Source organism: Mytilus trossulus, chromosome 5 (assembly GCF_036588685.1).
Source record: "Mytilus trossulus isolate FHL-02 chromosome 5, PNRI_Mtr1.1.1.hap1, whole genome shotgun sequence".
Classification (NCBI taxonomy): Eukaryota; Metazoa; Mollusca; class Bivalvia; order Mytilida; family Mytilidae; genus Mytilus; species Mytilus trossulus.
This window is the reverse complement of record NC_086377.1, coordinates 12,655,878-12,672,461: the sequence shown is the minus strand read 5'-3', so window position 1 is coordinate 12,672,461 and position 16,584 is coordinate 12,655,878. Positions and strand designations below refer to the sequence as shown.

The window sequence follows — 16,584 nt, the reverse complement described above, 5'->3', positions numbered from 1 at the left end:
AATTTGAAATGATTAGTTATTAAAAAGAAGATGTGGTATGATTGCCAATGAGACAATTCTCCACAAGAGACCAACATGACACATACACAACAACTATAGATGATCATAGATCACCGTCCGACTTTGTTTCCTTGTTTATCTCCGCATGTTATTCTTACTGTCACGTACACATTGAGTACAGTCGCATTGGTTTGCATTTTGCATTATTTGAGTTGGCATTTTGTTTAAAGGAAGACATGCATATAAGCCTTGCACTAAGGATATTGCACATTCAGATGTAGGTTTACACAATATTAGATCAAAAACATAATAATAAAGTAATTAGTAAAATCTAATCGCATTACTGATTTAAAGTTACTGTTAAAAACAAGTATACTAATTACACCGTGTAGAACGCCACATGCGGGGTATCGGCTATGTTTGACACGGGGTGGCAATTTCGAAGCGAAAAAAACTATCAAAGTGAGTTCAAGCCTCAAAATCTGCAACACGGAAAACGAGGGAGAGGTGTTTGAGAAAACAGAGCACTGGAAACGACTGATTTTGCTTGCTGGAAATAGATTGTGTTTCAGGTCCTTCCGTGCAGTACATTATATGGTACTAAGACTTCTTAATAAAAAAAAATATGTTTGAACTCACTTTGATAGTTTTTCTTCGCTTCGAAATTGCCTACCGTGTCAAACATAGCCGACACCCCACATGTGGCGTTCTACACGGTGTAATTATGTGACTCGGACTTCTCTTGAACTGAATTTTAATGTGCGTATTGTTATGCTATTACTTTTCTACACTGGTTAGAGGTATAGGGGGAGGGTTGAGATCTCACAAACATGTTTAACCCCGCCGCATTTTTGCGCCTGTCCCAAGTCAGGAGCCTCTGGCCTTTGTTAGTCTTGTATTATTTAAATTTTAGTTTCTTGTGTACAATTTGGAAATTAGTATGGCGTTCATTATCACTGAACTAGTATATATTTGTTTAGGGGCCAGCTGAAGGACGCCTCCGGGTGCGGGAATTTCTCGCTACATTGAAGACCTGTTGGTGACCTTCTGCTGTTGTATTTTTTTATTTTGGTCGGGTTGTTGTCTCTTTGACACATTCCCCATTTCCATTCTCAATTTTATTCTCTAAGAACCTGCCCCAAGCTTTAATTAACCAATTAATGTCATACGCCCATTAATTTATGTTTTCAGGATTAAAAATAGGGTGTCTTCCTCCTATTCCCACTTTTTTAAAATACTATTCCTTATATATATCTTTATTCTCAATAAACCATCATTTTGACAAGGTATAGAGAAATACAACATTTACAATATATACAATATTCAATAAATACAATTAGTACAAGACATGTTACACAAATAATTTATAGTGGTGGTGTCACACTAGATAAAGCCAGGAGTTAACACATATTTATTTATAGTTTGAATAAATTTCCAGAGTTTATGTTTATTTTTTATTTTTCTATGTTGTGTCACGTGTGCTATTGTTTTTCTGTTTGCCCTTTTCATTTTTAGCCTTGGCGTTGTCAGTTTGTTTTAGATTGATGAGTTTGACTGTCCCTTTGGTATCTTTCGTCCCTCTTTTAATCAACATTACCTTCTTTGTTGATGCCATTAATAATGTAAACTTTAAAATATTACGCTTTGTGTAGCTATACTTTTTGATGTAATTGTTTCTCTCCAGTTAAAAAAAATTGGCATTCCAAAATAAAGTGAAATTCATCCCCAAGTTAATTGTTTTTACAGAGTACAGTTTCTATTTTGTCTGCTGGTGTTTAACCATCTACCAGCTTCAAAGGCATGATGGGTAATTTATAATTCGTTGTTCTGGATCTGTAAACTTCTACCAGATTTTTGTTATCTAAAATATCTAAATAAACTTCAGAACTAAAATTATAAGTTATAGATAATTTTTGACATTTTGACTCCTTTCCAGAAATAATTTTACCCCAGAATGATATCATTCTATTTTTTTATGTCAATTTCTAAAGGACATCTTACAAGTTAGCCACATATCATATACGATGGGGTAGAAGATTTTAAATGTAAAAGCAATTTGCACAAAATTTTAGGTGGACTTTTTCGGTTATTTCGTTAGTGCTAAAACCCATACTTCGCCCCGATATAATAAAATTAGCTTATCATCTAATCGAATAAATCTATTTGCGTTTTGATTGAAAGTCCGTGGTTTCTGCCTAATTTTAGAACTTCGTAGAAAGCCTTCGTATTATTATTAGCTATGGACTGATTCGCTTTCTTAAAGTTCCCACTTCTAGCTAAGTCTATCCCGAGATAATGACAAATATTCACTATTTCTAATTCTGTTCCGTTCAAATTGAAATTTAGGATTACGGTTTCTTGGAAGTGTTTCTTTAGAAAAAAACATAATTTTACTTTTATCTGCATTTACTTTCAGTTTCCATAAAGTACAATAATCTTGAAATGAGTCAAGTTGCTTTTGGAGATCTGCAGCTGATTCTGCCATAAGCACAGTATCATCAGCATACAAAATCATAAATAATTTCAAATATGTATTAAGTTTGATTTCAATTTCGTTAGTTATCGTTTGAAGACCATCTAAGTTATAGTTTGATCAATATGACTCGAGGTCATTCATAAATAAGGCGAAGAGAAATAGAGATAAGTTTTCCCCTAGGCGTACCCCGTTACTACACGGGAAAAAATTACAATCATTATAAGAAATACAAGACTTCGTACCGTTATACATATCTACAATTATAGTTAACATGTTACCGTTCATAATATTCACTAGCAACTTGTACCATAGTCCATCCCGCCAAACTTTGTCGAAAGCTTTTTTCAAAATCAATTAAAGCGCAAAACATTTTTTCTTTTTGTTTTTAAAATTTCAAGAAAGTTAAAAATTATAAACAAATTATCGGTTGCTGAATAGCCCTTACGAAATCCACATTGAATTTCGTTTAAGATAAGAAATTCGTCTGAGAACTTAGTTAATCGCTCATTCAAAATTGCAGTGAAGAGTTTCCCGAGGCAGCTTAAATTGTGATTGATCTATAATTTTTTGGGTCCATTTTGTCCTCTTTGTTTTTGAAAAAAACGGTTTAATATTTCCATGCAGCCAACCATCTGGGACAACGCCTGTTACAAAAATGATATTAAATAGTTGTTCGTAAATATCTAAGAATCTTGTTTCTGTTGACTTGATATATTCATTTACAATCAAATCTTCTACAGGGAACTTATTGTGTTTTTTTTAATATTTTTATAATTTCGTCTTTTGAAATGTTTCTATTTATACTTTCGTTCAGACGATTAATATCGTTAGGGTCAATATATAGTATGTTAAAGTCTTGCTTGTCATTTGGTTCCTCGTTTAAAGATTTTAAAAAATCAAAAAGTTTTTCCTTGGGAATATCGGGTTGCACCCGGTTTTTCCCATTTTCAATAGTTTCCATAATTCTTGTGAATTATTTGATTTTTGATTTTTAATTTTCTTTGACAACTTTCTTTTGTGATCAAGAATAGCTTGATCCATAACTTTTTATATCGTTCTTGAGCTTGTTTCAAGTCTTGAAAATTTCGATCTGTTCTATTTGTTTTGAATTTTCTTTTACGTTTTCTAAAATTTTGTCTCTCAAAGTGACAGTCGTCATTAAACCATTAGTTCTTCAATTTTCCAAGTTTTTTTTACCTTTTATTTTAGAATTCGAAAATTTACAAGTTCCAAATGTGGATTTCGCAGATTTACAGAATATTGAACATAAATGGTCAAGTAAGGTATTAATTTTGTTGTATCAACTGACGAGTACTTTTTACTAAAATCTAGGTTTCCACTTTCAAATTCGTCTAATAGTATCTTTAATTCATCAACTTTGCCTTGTTCAATCTGGTCGTTAAAGTCTCCAATTAAGGCTACGAATTTGAAATTTTGTGAGAAATTTGTATACTCGTCCTTAAGTTGACTAAATGCATCATGTGAATAAAAGCAGTATATTCAGGAGGTATACAATCATACCTATAACAATATCTTGATCTAAATTAAAAAGGTCAGATGAGACTTTAAACTTCTATTCCCACTTGCGAATAACAATAGATGTTTTGATAAATAATTTGCTTTTATAACAATCAAGGTTACTTAGAATTTCACCTAAGGTTGACCTGTATTTTTTTAAAGCATTACATACTTGAATTGGTACACGTTTAGGTATAATACCTTGATTATTTGTAATATGTTTCTTTTTTCGTCAAAGAAATACTTAAAAATAAAATAAAATATGATCAATAGATTGGAGTTAGATTTATTAATAGATGTGTGAATTTGAACTTAAAAATGAAGATAAGTATTGTTATGATAAATAGATTGAAGTCAGCTATATTTTAAAATTTTGAATGTGTACTTAAAAATGAAGAAAAATTATGATAAATAGATTGAAGTCAGATTTATTTTTAAATTTTAATTTGTATTTAAAAATAAAGAAAAAAAAATATGAAAAAAATAGATTGGAGTCAGATCTATTTAAAATTTTTTGAATTTGTACCCTTAAAAAATACCAAAAACTGTTGATCAAATCAACATAGATGGTATTTGGACACGTACATGTGTACAAACACAGGTGACCCATTCCTGCTAACAGACGACAACACAGTTGGGCGTATGCCTATCTTCAGTACTCAAAAGGATCCAACACACTTATCAGCTGCAGATATCATACATGGTGATGGTTTAGTTTACACCTGTCTGAGCCTAGTATTATCAACTGTACATTTTTTTTTTCTCGCAATTATTGATGGAACGATGTACCCACTCGTACACAGTTTACTTCCAGCTAAAAGTGAACGAGTATATACAAGATTCCTGACTTTACTTAAAGAGATCTCTGCCACCAACACCAACTAAAACTTCAGCCTACCACTTTCTTCCTGGACTGTGAAGTCACCATCCGAAATGCAGCATACTCTCTTTTTCCTGGCATCAACGCAAAATGCTGTTTCTACTATGTAGAGACGGTGGGAGGCTGCATCACCAAACTATACTGTTGTGACTTCCTGGTTGCTGTGTCTAACCTTAAGTTCGTCTGTTGTTGATTTCTATATTATGATTATGATTTAATACGTCAGACGCGCGTTTTGTCTACATATCAAGACCCATCAATGACGCTCAGATCAAAACAGATCAAAACAGTTATAAAGCCAAAACAAGTACAAAGTTAAAGAGCATTGAGGACCCTATAAAGCTTTTGTTGGATAATCAAAATTAATTAGTTTTGTCAACGATTAAGCGGTTAACCTGTTTACCATTGGAAGGACCAAATATTGCATACCAAATAAAAAACCTTAACCGGATGACCTGATCTTTCTCAATTTTATTATATTTAATAACCGACGTCCGTTCCTCAAATCGACGTCTAAACATGATCAGACGTCACATTATCAAATCTACGTCTTAACATGATCTGACGTCACATTCTCAAAAAGACGTCCAATATTTTAATCCTCTAATAGACATTTACAATCAAAAATAAATAAATTAATATACAGACAGTCATGTATCTGATGTTCAGTGGTTGTCGTCTGTTTATGTGGTTCATAAGTATTTGACCTTTCTCGTTTTTATAAAATATTTTAGATTAGACCGTAGGTTTTTCCGTTTAAATGGTTTTACACTTTTGATTTTTTGGGCCCTTGCTAGCTTGCTGATCGGTATAAGCAAAGACCCCGTGTTGAAGGCCGAACCTTGGTCTATAATGGCTGACTATTATAAAGAGTTACTTAGAAGGAGAGTTGTCTGATTGGCACTCATAAAAGATTTTCATATTTCTGGGTCAATATCTTTAATTGTGCTTACAGAGAAGTGCGTTAATAGTAAAGTTTTTCACTGTAGCTTAGCTCACATCGTAAACTTGGATATGTATGATAGCTTGTTTCGAAGCTTTGATATTTTCAAAAATGTGGTTAAATTTTAAGGGTACAAAATAAGATGACTTTTTCCGCAAATTATCGTGATGCGGCTTCTCGTAGCAAAAAATCCCAATCGATATAACGTGGGGTTCCGACATTGTACCGTTTTTTATACCCTTTTATAACTTACGTTAAATTATGATCAGGACAAAAGTGTCCATTCTGGGATTTAATTGATGATGTATCACTATGTTCTATACAGTTACGCCAATTTAATTTGAATTGATATTGAATCATAGAAAAATGGATTTCAACCGTTCTCCAAACGATTCATGATTCTATAATTAGGAGTACCAAAATTGCATCCATCACCAACTGCATATCCTTAAAATTCGTATAACAGATGTTTTGCTTTATTTTTTTCAAATATTAAGAAGATTTTGACATCAATCCATGCTTACTAATATTTTTTTAGGAAATGGATGCGTGTCACATATTATACGCTCAATTTTAACAAGATGACTATTATGGCCGACGCATGGCGACGTTTCAATAGATTTTACTTATCTCAGTGAATTCTTCATCTGCCGATATATATTGGGAAATTTTTATGCATATCTATATTAAATTAAATACGCTGATATTAGTTACAAATGTACCAGGATTCTAATTTATTACGCCAGACAGACTCATCAGCGACGCTCAGATCAAAATATTTATAAAGCCAAAAACGTAAAATGTTGAAGACCATTTAGAACCAAAAATTGGTGCATTATGTCAAATCATAAAAATACGAATCATTTAGTCGTTAAAAAAGACATACTATATATGTGTTAAACAAAATTTTTGATAATTTGCTCTTCAAAGGGTATTTACGGTTACTGAACGGTAGGTAACCTGCTTGTCGTATGTTATCTTTTGACATTTATCAATAGAGATGGATGAACACTGTGTATTTTCTCACATATATATTTTTTCTCTCCGAAATTACCACAAAGTTTGGATTGATGTGCTACATTTTGAAGCTAAAAGTGGTGTGCAATTTCGTATGGACTGTTCTGTGGCGACAGATTGAAAATCTTACACCACAGAATTTCAAAATAGATTTGAGAATTTTAAAGAGAACAAAGACATGATGGTGGACTTAAACTTAATTTATTACAAATGAATCAACTTTGAAAATTGCATTCGCATTCTTTTAAACCATGCGTATCACCAATGTTATTTCAACTGATCAGGCGGAGCTTACGTTTTAATTTGCATAATGACAGTCTATTTAAAGATGTGTAAGATAAGGATAATTGCCATTATAATCAAAACTGATTTGTAATCACCTATCAGTGTCATAAAAAAAATTACAATAAAATGACTGGATATTTCATTTATGAGTTTATTCTAAAACTCCTCTCTATAAATGGACTGGTTTATTATGAGCGAACAGGTTAAACTCCGCCCAGTCAATTAAAATAAATTGAGTAACACTGGAGTTGTTCTCTTTCATTAAACAGTTTTGAATTTAACGTTGTAAAAATTGTCGAAATGATGTCAAAAAATTGAGAATGGAAGTGGGGAATCTGTCAAAAAGACAACAACCCGACCATAGAAAAACCACAACAGAAGGTCACCAACAGGTCCTCAATGCAGCTTTTTTTGGCAGAACACTTATTGCACTTATAACATACTTACATGTCCTTCCGTAGAAATACATATTACTTGTCAACCTGTCTCAAAAATAACAGACTAAGAACTAGATCGATTGTAAAAATAGCATTTCTTTGTTTCAACTAACTATACATTTATCACATGTATTTTTTAATGCACCGATAATAACATGCTAAAGATGACATACATAATTTGTTAATAAATTGCTGTTTCAAAAATTGTTATAACACTGCTAATATCTTACGATTGGTTGTCGCTATCATAGAAAGATGAGAGCTACACATGAACTTGTATGCAATAAAGTCTAACTGTATTTCTATTATAACTAAATTTAAATAACAATAAAGATATGTATGTATAATGCAAGACAAAGATAATGTATACATTGCAAAATGGATAAAAAAAAAGACTCATACCTCTTTATGTTACATAATTGTTAAATATTCCATGAAACTCAACAACTCTTAACAATAGTGCTATCCTGTATCTGTTTGAATTATGCATCACGTCTACATGCATCTTATCTGGAGCTTGTGTTCCGACAACCTGGCTATGACTACTTCTTTAAGCATTACTAAACATTGTGTAAATGATTGTACATTAAATTGTAAGATTTGACAGAATAGAAGTCGTTGCCCTTTAAACTTGTTAAATCATAAAACGTAAAAAATATGCGTCAAAACTGATAAATGGTGAACAATGTTAAATGACTTTTTCACAGAACATATCATGAATATATGTGATGATCAGAGAAAATGTGCTGATGTATTACAAAATAGAAATAGCGAAAATTATGTTCAATATTTTGTGGTCATTGTTAACAAATTTTATTCCTTTTGAGAAAATTCGGCTTCATTTACTCTTAAAAAATGTTGGTCAAATATTACTTAAGTATGTTAATGTGCTAAGGTGCTATTCTTTTATCATTTGTAGGACGCTGTATCAAATCATGAAAAATGTCAGAATTAGCTTTCAATATACCAGAGTATATACGATTCATAGGAAACAACTACTATGGTTTTGATTCAAAGTTGCTCTAACTATTTACTGTGCAAACAAACGGGTATCAAACACATTATATATATACAGACCCTTGATTTATTATTGATTTTTGAAAGCTGAACCTAGTATATTAATAGCATTAGTCACCTTTGTAAGGGCACGTATTTCACAAAACCAGCCATTATGCATGTTATGGTTGTTGGGTAAACAAAGTATAATTTTGACTATCGTACCTCAATCCACTAAGGTTTAGTGCTACGTTTCAGTGTGTCGTAGTTCTCCTTTTATATATTTGATGTGTTTTCCTCAATTTTAGTTTGTTACCCGGATTTGTGTTTTTCTTTATCGATTAATGAATTTCGAACAGCGGTATACTTCTGTTTCCTTAAGTTGTGTATTGTGTATCGATTCTAGCTAAATGTGTCACACACCTAAACAGACTCGATTCTAGATAAATGTGTCACACACCTAAAGAGACTCGATTCTAGATAAATGTGTCACACACCTAAACAGACTCTATTCTAGATAAATGTGTCACACACCTAAACAGACTCGATTCTAGATAAATGTGTCACACACCTAAACAGACTCGATTCTAGATAAATGTGTCACACACCTAAACAGACTCAAAAATATTGAAATGTTGTCTTGTAACTCAAGTATCGAGTACTGTAACAAAAGCAATCATGGTGTGTATATTGTCGTAGTGTTAGCCAAGACATGGCTGTGTTGCAACCACTCCGCTCTCATACTCAAACTTCAATAACAATCATAAGCAATACCAGTATTTGTGTATTAAGGTGTTTTTTAAAACTGATAAAATTATAAGATGACATGTATGCTTCAATTAAAAAAAAATATCAATACATTCTGATGTAATAGTGACACGAATGCATTTATAATCATCTGTACAAATGGCTTACATCAGCAATACATTTTTGATACCCTTGACCTAATTTAGTTAAAAAGCTTTGTATCGGACTTCGTCCGGCAAAAACACAAAACAAAACCACTTAATCAGCACTTGTCGAAGATGAATGCCTTTATACCACAATTTAAAAATACGATTTTTCATAATATATCAAAGTACTATTTTTTTGTAGGCAATGTCTAACGTGCTTTTCAAAACGAGTAGTATAAAAGACAAGCATACCCGATTATTACTTCACATCTTCCACAGATCAATTATACACCATGTCAGTGTTAACTCTACTTCTCGTTTCAATTGTCGGATACGTTTCCGCACATGGCAAAGGAGGTCCTTATTTAGGAGGACTTGTTGATGATGGAGTTCTCACTAGTGGTCCACTCCTTGGCGGCGGCGGAATTATTGGTGGGGCAGGAGGAATTCTTGGTGCTGGTGGACTCCTCTTAAACAATGGTGGATTAGGAGGATTGATCGGCGGATTAAACACAGGTATATTATAAATGACCATTTAAATCTGTATATTATAAATACGGAAAACGCGACAACCATTAAAAGTTTGGTGTGACGTTATTATATTGTTGTACTCGTTCTTTATTTTAGTAAAAAGACTATTATTTTCCAGTAAGAAACCATTTTGTAACCTTTAACTGTCCAATATTTTACAAAATAGCCCTCCTCTTTCTTACAAATATAGAACAGCTAATTATATATACAAAGGTGGCATAATTGTTCAAGAACTAAAGAAAATCAATCAATTTCCACAAATTGTTTTTTCGTGGGAAAACAAAATACAAAAAATGACAATGAAACCAAATACTATTTTTAAAGTCATGTTCCATTACAATAGTTTTGTAACTCTTCAAACGGTTTCTTGAGATAACAAAATCACCTCCTTATTGATCTAAACACTACCAATGTTAATGTCACACCCATTTCTGTCATATTTTGGGTTGTCTCCTTCATTACTAATTTTAATAATGCTCATTAAAATCTTCTGTTTTGTTGATTTTAAGTATTTACTTTTTCAAAAGTCTTCGTCCGTCTTTGAATATCAAAATCAACCTTAGCTGATTTTTTTCTGTTCCTTACATCTTTTTTTTGTTAGCTAAAATGAAATGGGATAGAGAATATATAGTTCATGTCGCAATGGACCATATTGTATAATTATAATCAATATAAATAGAACATATCAAGGTAGTTTTTTCTACCAATGTCGATGTTCAAGCCAGATATTGCACTATGGTCAAATAATCAAATACAGAATATGATTAGCAACCTGTGTATAAAATACAAATCACGATATGTAAGCTTTTGACACTCAACAACAATCTAGCTGCCACACTTAAAGAAACACACTACTTTGTAATCGCTGTGTATGTACAAAGTCAAACAAGTCACACAATCTTCATAAGTAAGATAAGCTATTATTTTTCATCAACCAATAAGATAATGTAATTTATATAACATGACAACAACAAATCTGACATTTATATATTTTGATTTACTTCTAGGACTTGTTGGTGGAGGTCAACCATGGTGTACATGCAGTTTGAAATGTGCCCAAGGACAGATCAAACTCAACAAGAACTGTAACTTGGCACCTCTCCTTCCTGGAGGTTTGAATACTTGTTGTTCCTTATTGCCATGGTGGGTAACCAACCAAAATTACGGTGCTTCCCTTGGAGGAGCTGGTATCATTGGTGGTGGAGGTATCATCGGTGGTGGAGGTATTATCGGTGGTGTAAGCGGTCTTGTTGGAGGTGGCAGTGGACTTCTTGGGCCAATCGGTGGTATTGGAGGTTCAATTGGTGGTGTTGTAACAGGACCAGTCAGTGTAGTTAGCGGAGGCAGCAGTGTTGTCGGTGGATACGGATCAACTGGAAAAGGATACTATTAAATATTCTAAAGGTAAGTTTGTTTATCTCTAGTTTAAATTGTTTAACTTCCATCATTCAATGTAGGTGTATTACCGTTGTATGCACATCGTTAGCTTTAATTCGAAATAAACTTGGCAAAGTATTGTGGTTTTTTTTTGTGTGCGGAAAAATGCAGTCTTCAGCTGTGTTACACCTATCAGTACATAGTTGATAGAGTTGCCAGATCCTATTACTTGAAGAATAAGAATTGCATTATTTCAACGTAGAATGTTTGACACAGAATACACTATCGGATCAAGTGAATGACCTACTAATAGGAACGACATCTCTTTTATCATAAATATATGTGATCTTTTCTGTTTTTTGCCAACCAAAGTTTTTTATTTGTAATAGAGATTTTACGGGAAAATTATGAAACAATTTGATTTGTGTATTTTCTCATTTAAGGTAGTACGAAGAAGATCGGATATGAAATGCTTGAGAAACTGTAAACGTATAGAATACATATTTTTTCAGTTAAAGTTTTATGTTAATTCATTATTACAGACACACTAGGAATTTGTTATGAATACTGATCAATAATATTAACATCAGCATTTTGAAGATTTTTCACGGTTATAGTAAAAAAAAACACACAAAAAGACGACATAATGCTATAAGGACACATACAAGTAATCTATTCTCTTTTACCCAAATCGCTACAAAAAAAATTATACGGTTTTTTTGTTGCTGACTTAAAAGTATAGCTCGCCCTGCAGGAGCTAAGGTTTTGACAATCAACAACAAATTAACCAGTCAAGTTTCTACTTCGTTAAAATTATTTCACCATTCCGCCAGTTCATGATCACAATCGTAGAAATGGAAGCCATTTTAGAGATGACGCGCGGCCATTTTTCGTAATTGAGAACAAAACTGGCGTTTTATTTTTTTCGTTTAAAAACACTTAACAACACAACGTAAATAAAAGTTTTGCTGATTTTACAGAATAATCTTCCTGTAATGTTAGGTACCACCTTAAGTGATTCTTATACAATCTGTGAAAAGTAAAATCACAAAAATACTGAACTCAGAGGAAAATCAATTAGGAAAGTCCATAATACATGGCAAAACCAAATTACAAAACGCATCAAAAACGAATGGACAAAAACTGTCATATTCCTGACTTGGTACAGGCATTTTCAAATGTAGAAAATGGTGGATATATGGTATGTGAAAAAAGTAATGCTATGTTATGCAATGTAATGCATCAAATTACGCAACGTTTTACTCGGTAATGCATAAAATTACAATAACATGTGATGCAAAATTGTTCATGTCGGGGTGTTTGATAGCAGGATATTCAGTGTAAGTTTTTTCATTGTAACAGGTTGCTTACATCCAAAAAAATAGAACTGTGGTGAATAGTGTAAACTGGCAATACAAACAAATCTTCTGTTTATTGTGATATTCGTGCTGCATTTATTTTTGAATTTTTGTTCTGGGGTCCCCTTGATTTCATTTCATATAATGAATCAGGATTATTTAAAAAAATAAGGTTTTTTTTCATATTCTAAAAAAAGATTAATGCACCGTATGTTCAAGTGCGAAATATGTTGCTGATGCTAGTATTTTTAAGCTTAAAAAGGGGCAGTACGAATTACTCATTTTTTTAAATTAGTGTAATACTATGACATCGACAAGTATACCTTTTGGAGATTTACTTTTGATGCCCATTGCATACAAAATATACAAAAAAGCAATTTTAGTACATAAGTAAAGATCTTTTGACAATTGACTCCGCTATATTCTTGTAAGAGGCTTATTATAAAAAAAATACTCATTACTGAATACTTCAAACGTTCTTTTAAAATTCCAAAAAGTTGTGCCAAATTAGGCAAATGTTATCTATAATATTCAAATTCTTATGAAGTCGTCCTAATGGTTAACACTGACTAACCGCAGATATGCAATAAAGATTTTTTTTAAACTCTTAAGAGGCAATGCCAGAGAAAACCAGGCAGAACTTGGAAATTTTGTTCAACAGCCTTTTTGAGATAAATGTGTTTTTGTAATGTATCCACCTTGTTTTGTTTGGAAATGACAGTTTTAAAAGTCATATTGGGTTATTATGTATAAAAAATGAATTTGATTTTTCAGTAAATTTGACTGCTTATATAGGGAAATATGGGTATCAATTTCTCAACAAAAACAGCCTACAATATAACAATTGATATATATTCTAAAAGGTGAACATGAATACAGCAGGAAATTATTATAACATCTCTGGTATCTGTTGATATGTAAATGTTCTAATGCAGTAAACTGTCGGAAACAGCAGTTTGTTTTCGACTTTTTGGTGTTTAGACATACCAAAATCGATGCTCTTCAATTTAAAAACCGATAAAGGTTGTAATGAGCTGTTTGGTTAATTGAACTTCTGCATATTTTTATACATAATTGACCATTTTGATACGATTTAACAACAGTAAATAACTTTGTGGTGTTGGGAAACTTATTTCCCTCATCAAGAGATTGTTGCATACATGTACGGGTGATCTATTCCCAGACACATTGGTTTAATGAAGGCAGTTACAAATTCTGTACGGGAATAAGGATAATTTATTTATAAGACTGAAATTATTGTACTATTTGCTGGAAATGTGGAATATGAGGAATTTAAAGCCATCCGTGAGTAGTTTTGATGATTCAGCTAGAAATGATACAGTTTGCTCCCACCTTAAAACAGTACATGAATTATCATGAACAGGACACCAAAGACAAAGAAAGATTTAAATGCCATAATTTTTGGCATCTTGAACACTTTTGAAGCTGATGATAGTTATAATGTATAAAAGAAATCTTTGCGACAGTTATACCAGTTGGAACAGGTAATAGTTTAAATTATGGAAGTTTGAAATTACTTCTGGGATAAATTGATACAAAAAGGCATCAATCAAAGCTGGGACTATTAAACTAGTATAAATAAGTCCAAGATCAACGCATTCAGAAGATTAAATAAATTTTACTTAACATTCTTTTCAAAATGTCTTTTTTAAATTGAATTAAAATAAAGTTATTGTTTGAATTTTCTAGACACATTCATTTGTTTGATGCTGCTTTATTTGAAAACTAGAAGTCATTTTTCAATTACAATGTTTTCCCAACTGACAATCACGAGGCCTCTTTAATAATCTCAATAAATCCCCACTTTCCCCCATATTTTTAGTTACGATGTGAAATTATTATCTGCAAATTTATGGTCTGTGCTGAATGCAATTTTATACAATTTTATTCATCATGTTCAAACATGATTTGAACATGTTGAATAGGATAATAATATAAAATAAAAAAATAAAAAAAATATTAGACTCAAAAGTTACAAAGGAAGACGATTTTGTATGATCATGATGATTGCCAAGGAGAAAATCACATGCACAACTACATGTATCCTCCATATACACAACAGACCATGTCATCTTATTCATTATGTTTATCATGTTTATCAATAATATGTACATTTACATCTTGTACATGTAAGCAACTACAAATGAATACATTTGTGTATACATGTAGAATAGAAACATGTACTAGTATAAAAAGATGTGGTATGAGTGTCAATGATACAAATCTCCATCCAAGTCATAATTTATAAAAGACAATCCTACAGTTATCAGGATAGTCATATATGTTTATGTCAGATATACATGTAAACAGTAAGCTTAATTTGTTAAAAAGCAGGAGCAAATTGTTGCTTTTTAAACTATGAGAGTCAATTTTTTTTTTGTAATTTTGATTGCTTTATATACAATGTACCTGAATTTTACATGACCTTATGACATACGAAAGACACATATATTTTAAAGTGGTTATTGCATATATTTATTTAAAAAAATAAAAGTTGTATATCAAATCTTAGATAATTGTATTGTTAATCCACTTTTTAGATGGGTTCTTTTGGGACGGCAAAACCTTTGTTTCATAAATTTGCTGTTTATTGTCCTTCATCATGTTCATGTCCTTAGAAACAAAATCAAGACATGATATACACAATGGCGGATCCAGATATTTTCATAAGTGGGGGCCCACTGACTGACCTTTGAGGGGCCTGCTGCAGTCATGCTTCAATGATTCCCTATATAAGCAACCATTTTTTTCCCAAAAAGCCCCCTCCACCCTAAATCCACCTCTGATACATGATACAAGGATTTCAAAATTTTAACATTTAGAACAAAACTGACAAAAAAATAGCTTATTTTGAGATCTTGTCATTAGTATTTACAGATACATCATTGTACATGTGTACATGTACATGTATGATCATGGTGAGCATATAAGGTTAGTTTGACTCAAATATATCAAGTAAACTTGTAAAGTAATAAGTAAATTACAATTTACCTTTCTGTTCTAAATTGTTCATTTAGATCATTTTGTACATTAACCTGTCCATTAAAAAATAGAAATAATCATACAAAAAAGTCTTGTAACTTTGAAAGGTTGAATAAGTTTTCTATGTTTTAATATGGTAAGATGTTAAGAGATCATTATATATTTTCCACAGGTTCTTAGGATAATAAAATAACTAACTTGATATTAAATACAATTTTCCAAATTCAATTCAAAGAATAATTGATCCCATAAAAAGCTGTTATTTCTTTAAACAGATAAAAGATACATCAGCTGACATACTTACATGTAGAGGAGCCTTTAATTAGAGAAATGGATCAACTTGATTTTAAAGTTAACCTACTGCATTTATATGAAAAATTCAGAAGTGAGTACCAGTATCTCTTAAAGTACATTTTGACAAGTTTATCTTCATTTAAATAGAGTACAATATAAGATAAAGTATGTGGAATCTTAAATCCAGTATATATACTAGACATTATACATCAGTACATACATGTACATAATGCAAATCATAATAAGAAGGCATAACAATTGAACTGTTAAACAATTATTAGATGACCCGTGTCACCTTACAGACACAAATTAATGAGACCATGTACTCCAGATATGCAAGAAGGGTTTAAATCTCCCACTACAAATGAGTATGAAGTCCTGAATGTGAAATCCTCTAAAAAATTATATTAAACTTCAAATATGTGTACTTGAATACATGTATATATAATATTAAAATGCATCTTATTTAATACAATTAATTTAAAACATTTTCAAGCAAAAAACTGATGTATAAATGTATAGCTTAACTGTTCCTTTATTTTTTTTCAGGTGACTGAGCTAAAAGAAAACCAGTTT

At 31.7% G+C, this 16,584-nt stretch overlaps 1 protein-coding gene across 1 annotated transcript; it reads left to right on the top strand.

Moving 5' to 3' along the window:
* Positions 1 to 9,727: 9,727 nt before the first annotated feature.
* Positions 9,728 to 11,870, top strand: LOC134718535 (acanthoscurrin-2-like). Its single transcript, XM_063581134.1, has 3 exons — positions 9,728 to 9,961; positions 10,984 to 11,380; positions 11,797 to 11,870. The coding sequence occupies exons 1-2, from the start codon at positions 9,739 to 9,741 to the stop codon at positions 11,367 to 11,369; spliced, it is 609 nt and encodes a 202-aa protein (XP_063437204.1). The 5' UTR covers positions 9,728 to 9,738; the 3' UTR covers positions 11,370 to 11,380; positions 11,797 to 11,870.
* The last annotated feature ends 4,714 nt before the right edge of the window (positions 11,871 to 16,584 follow it).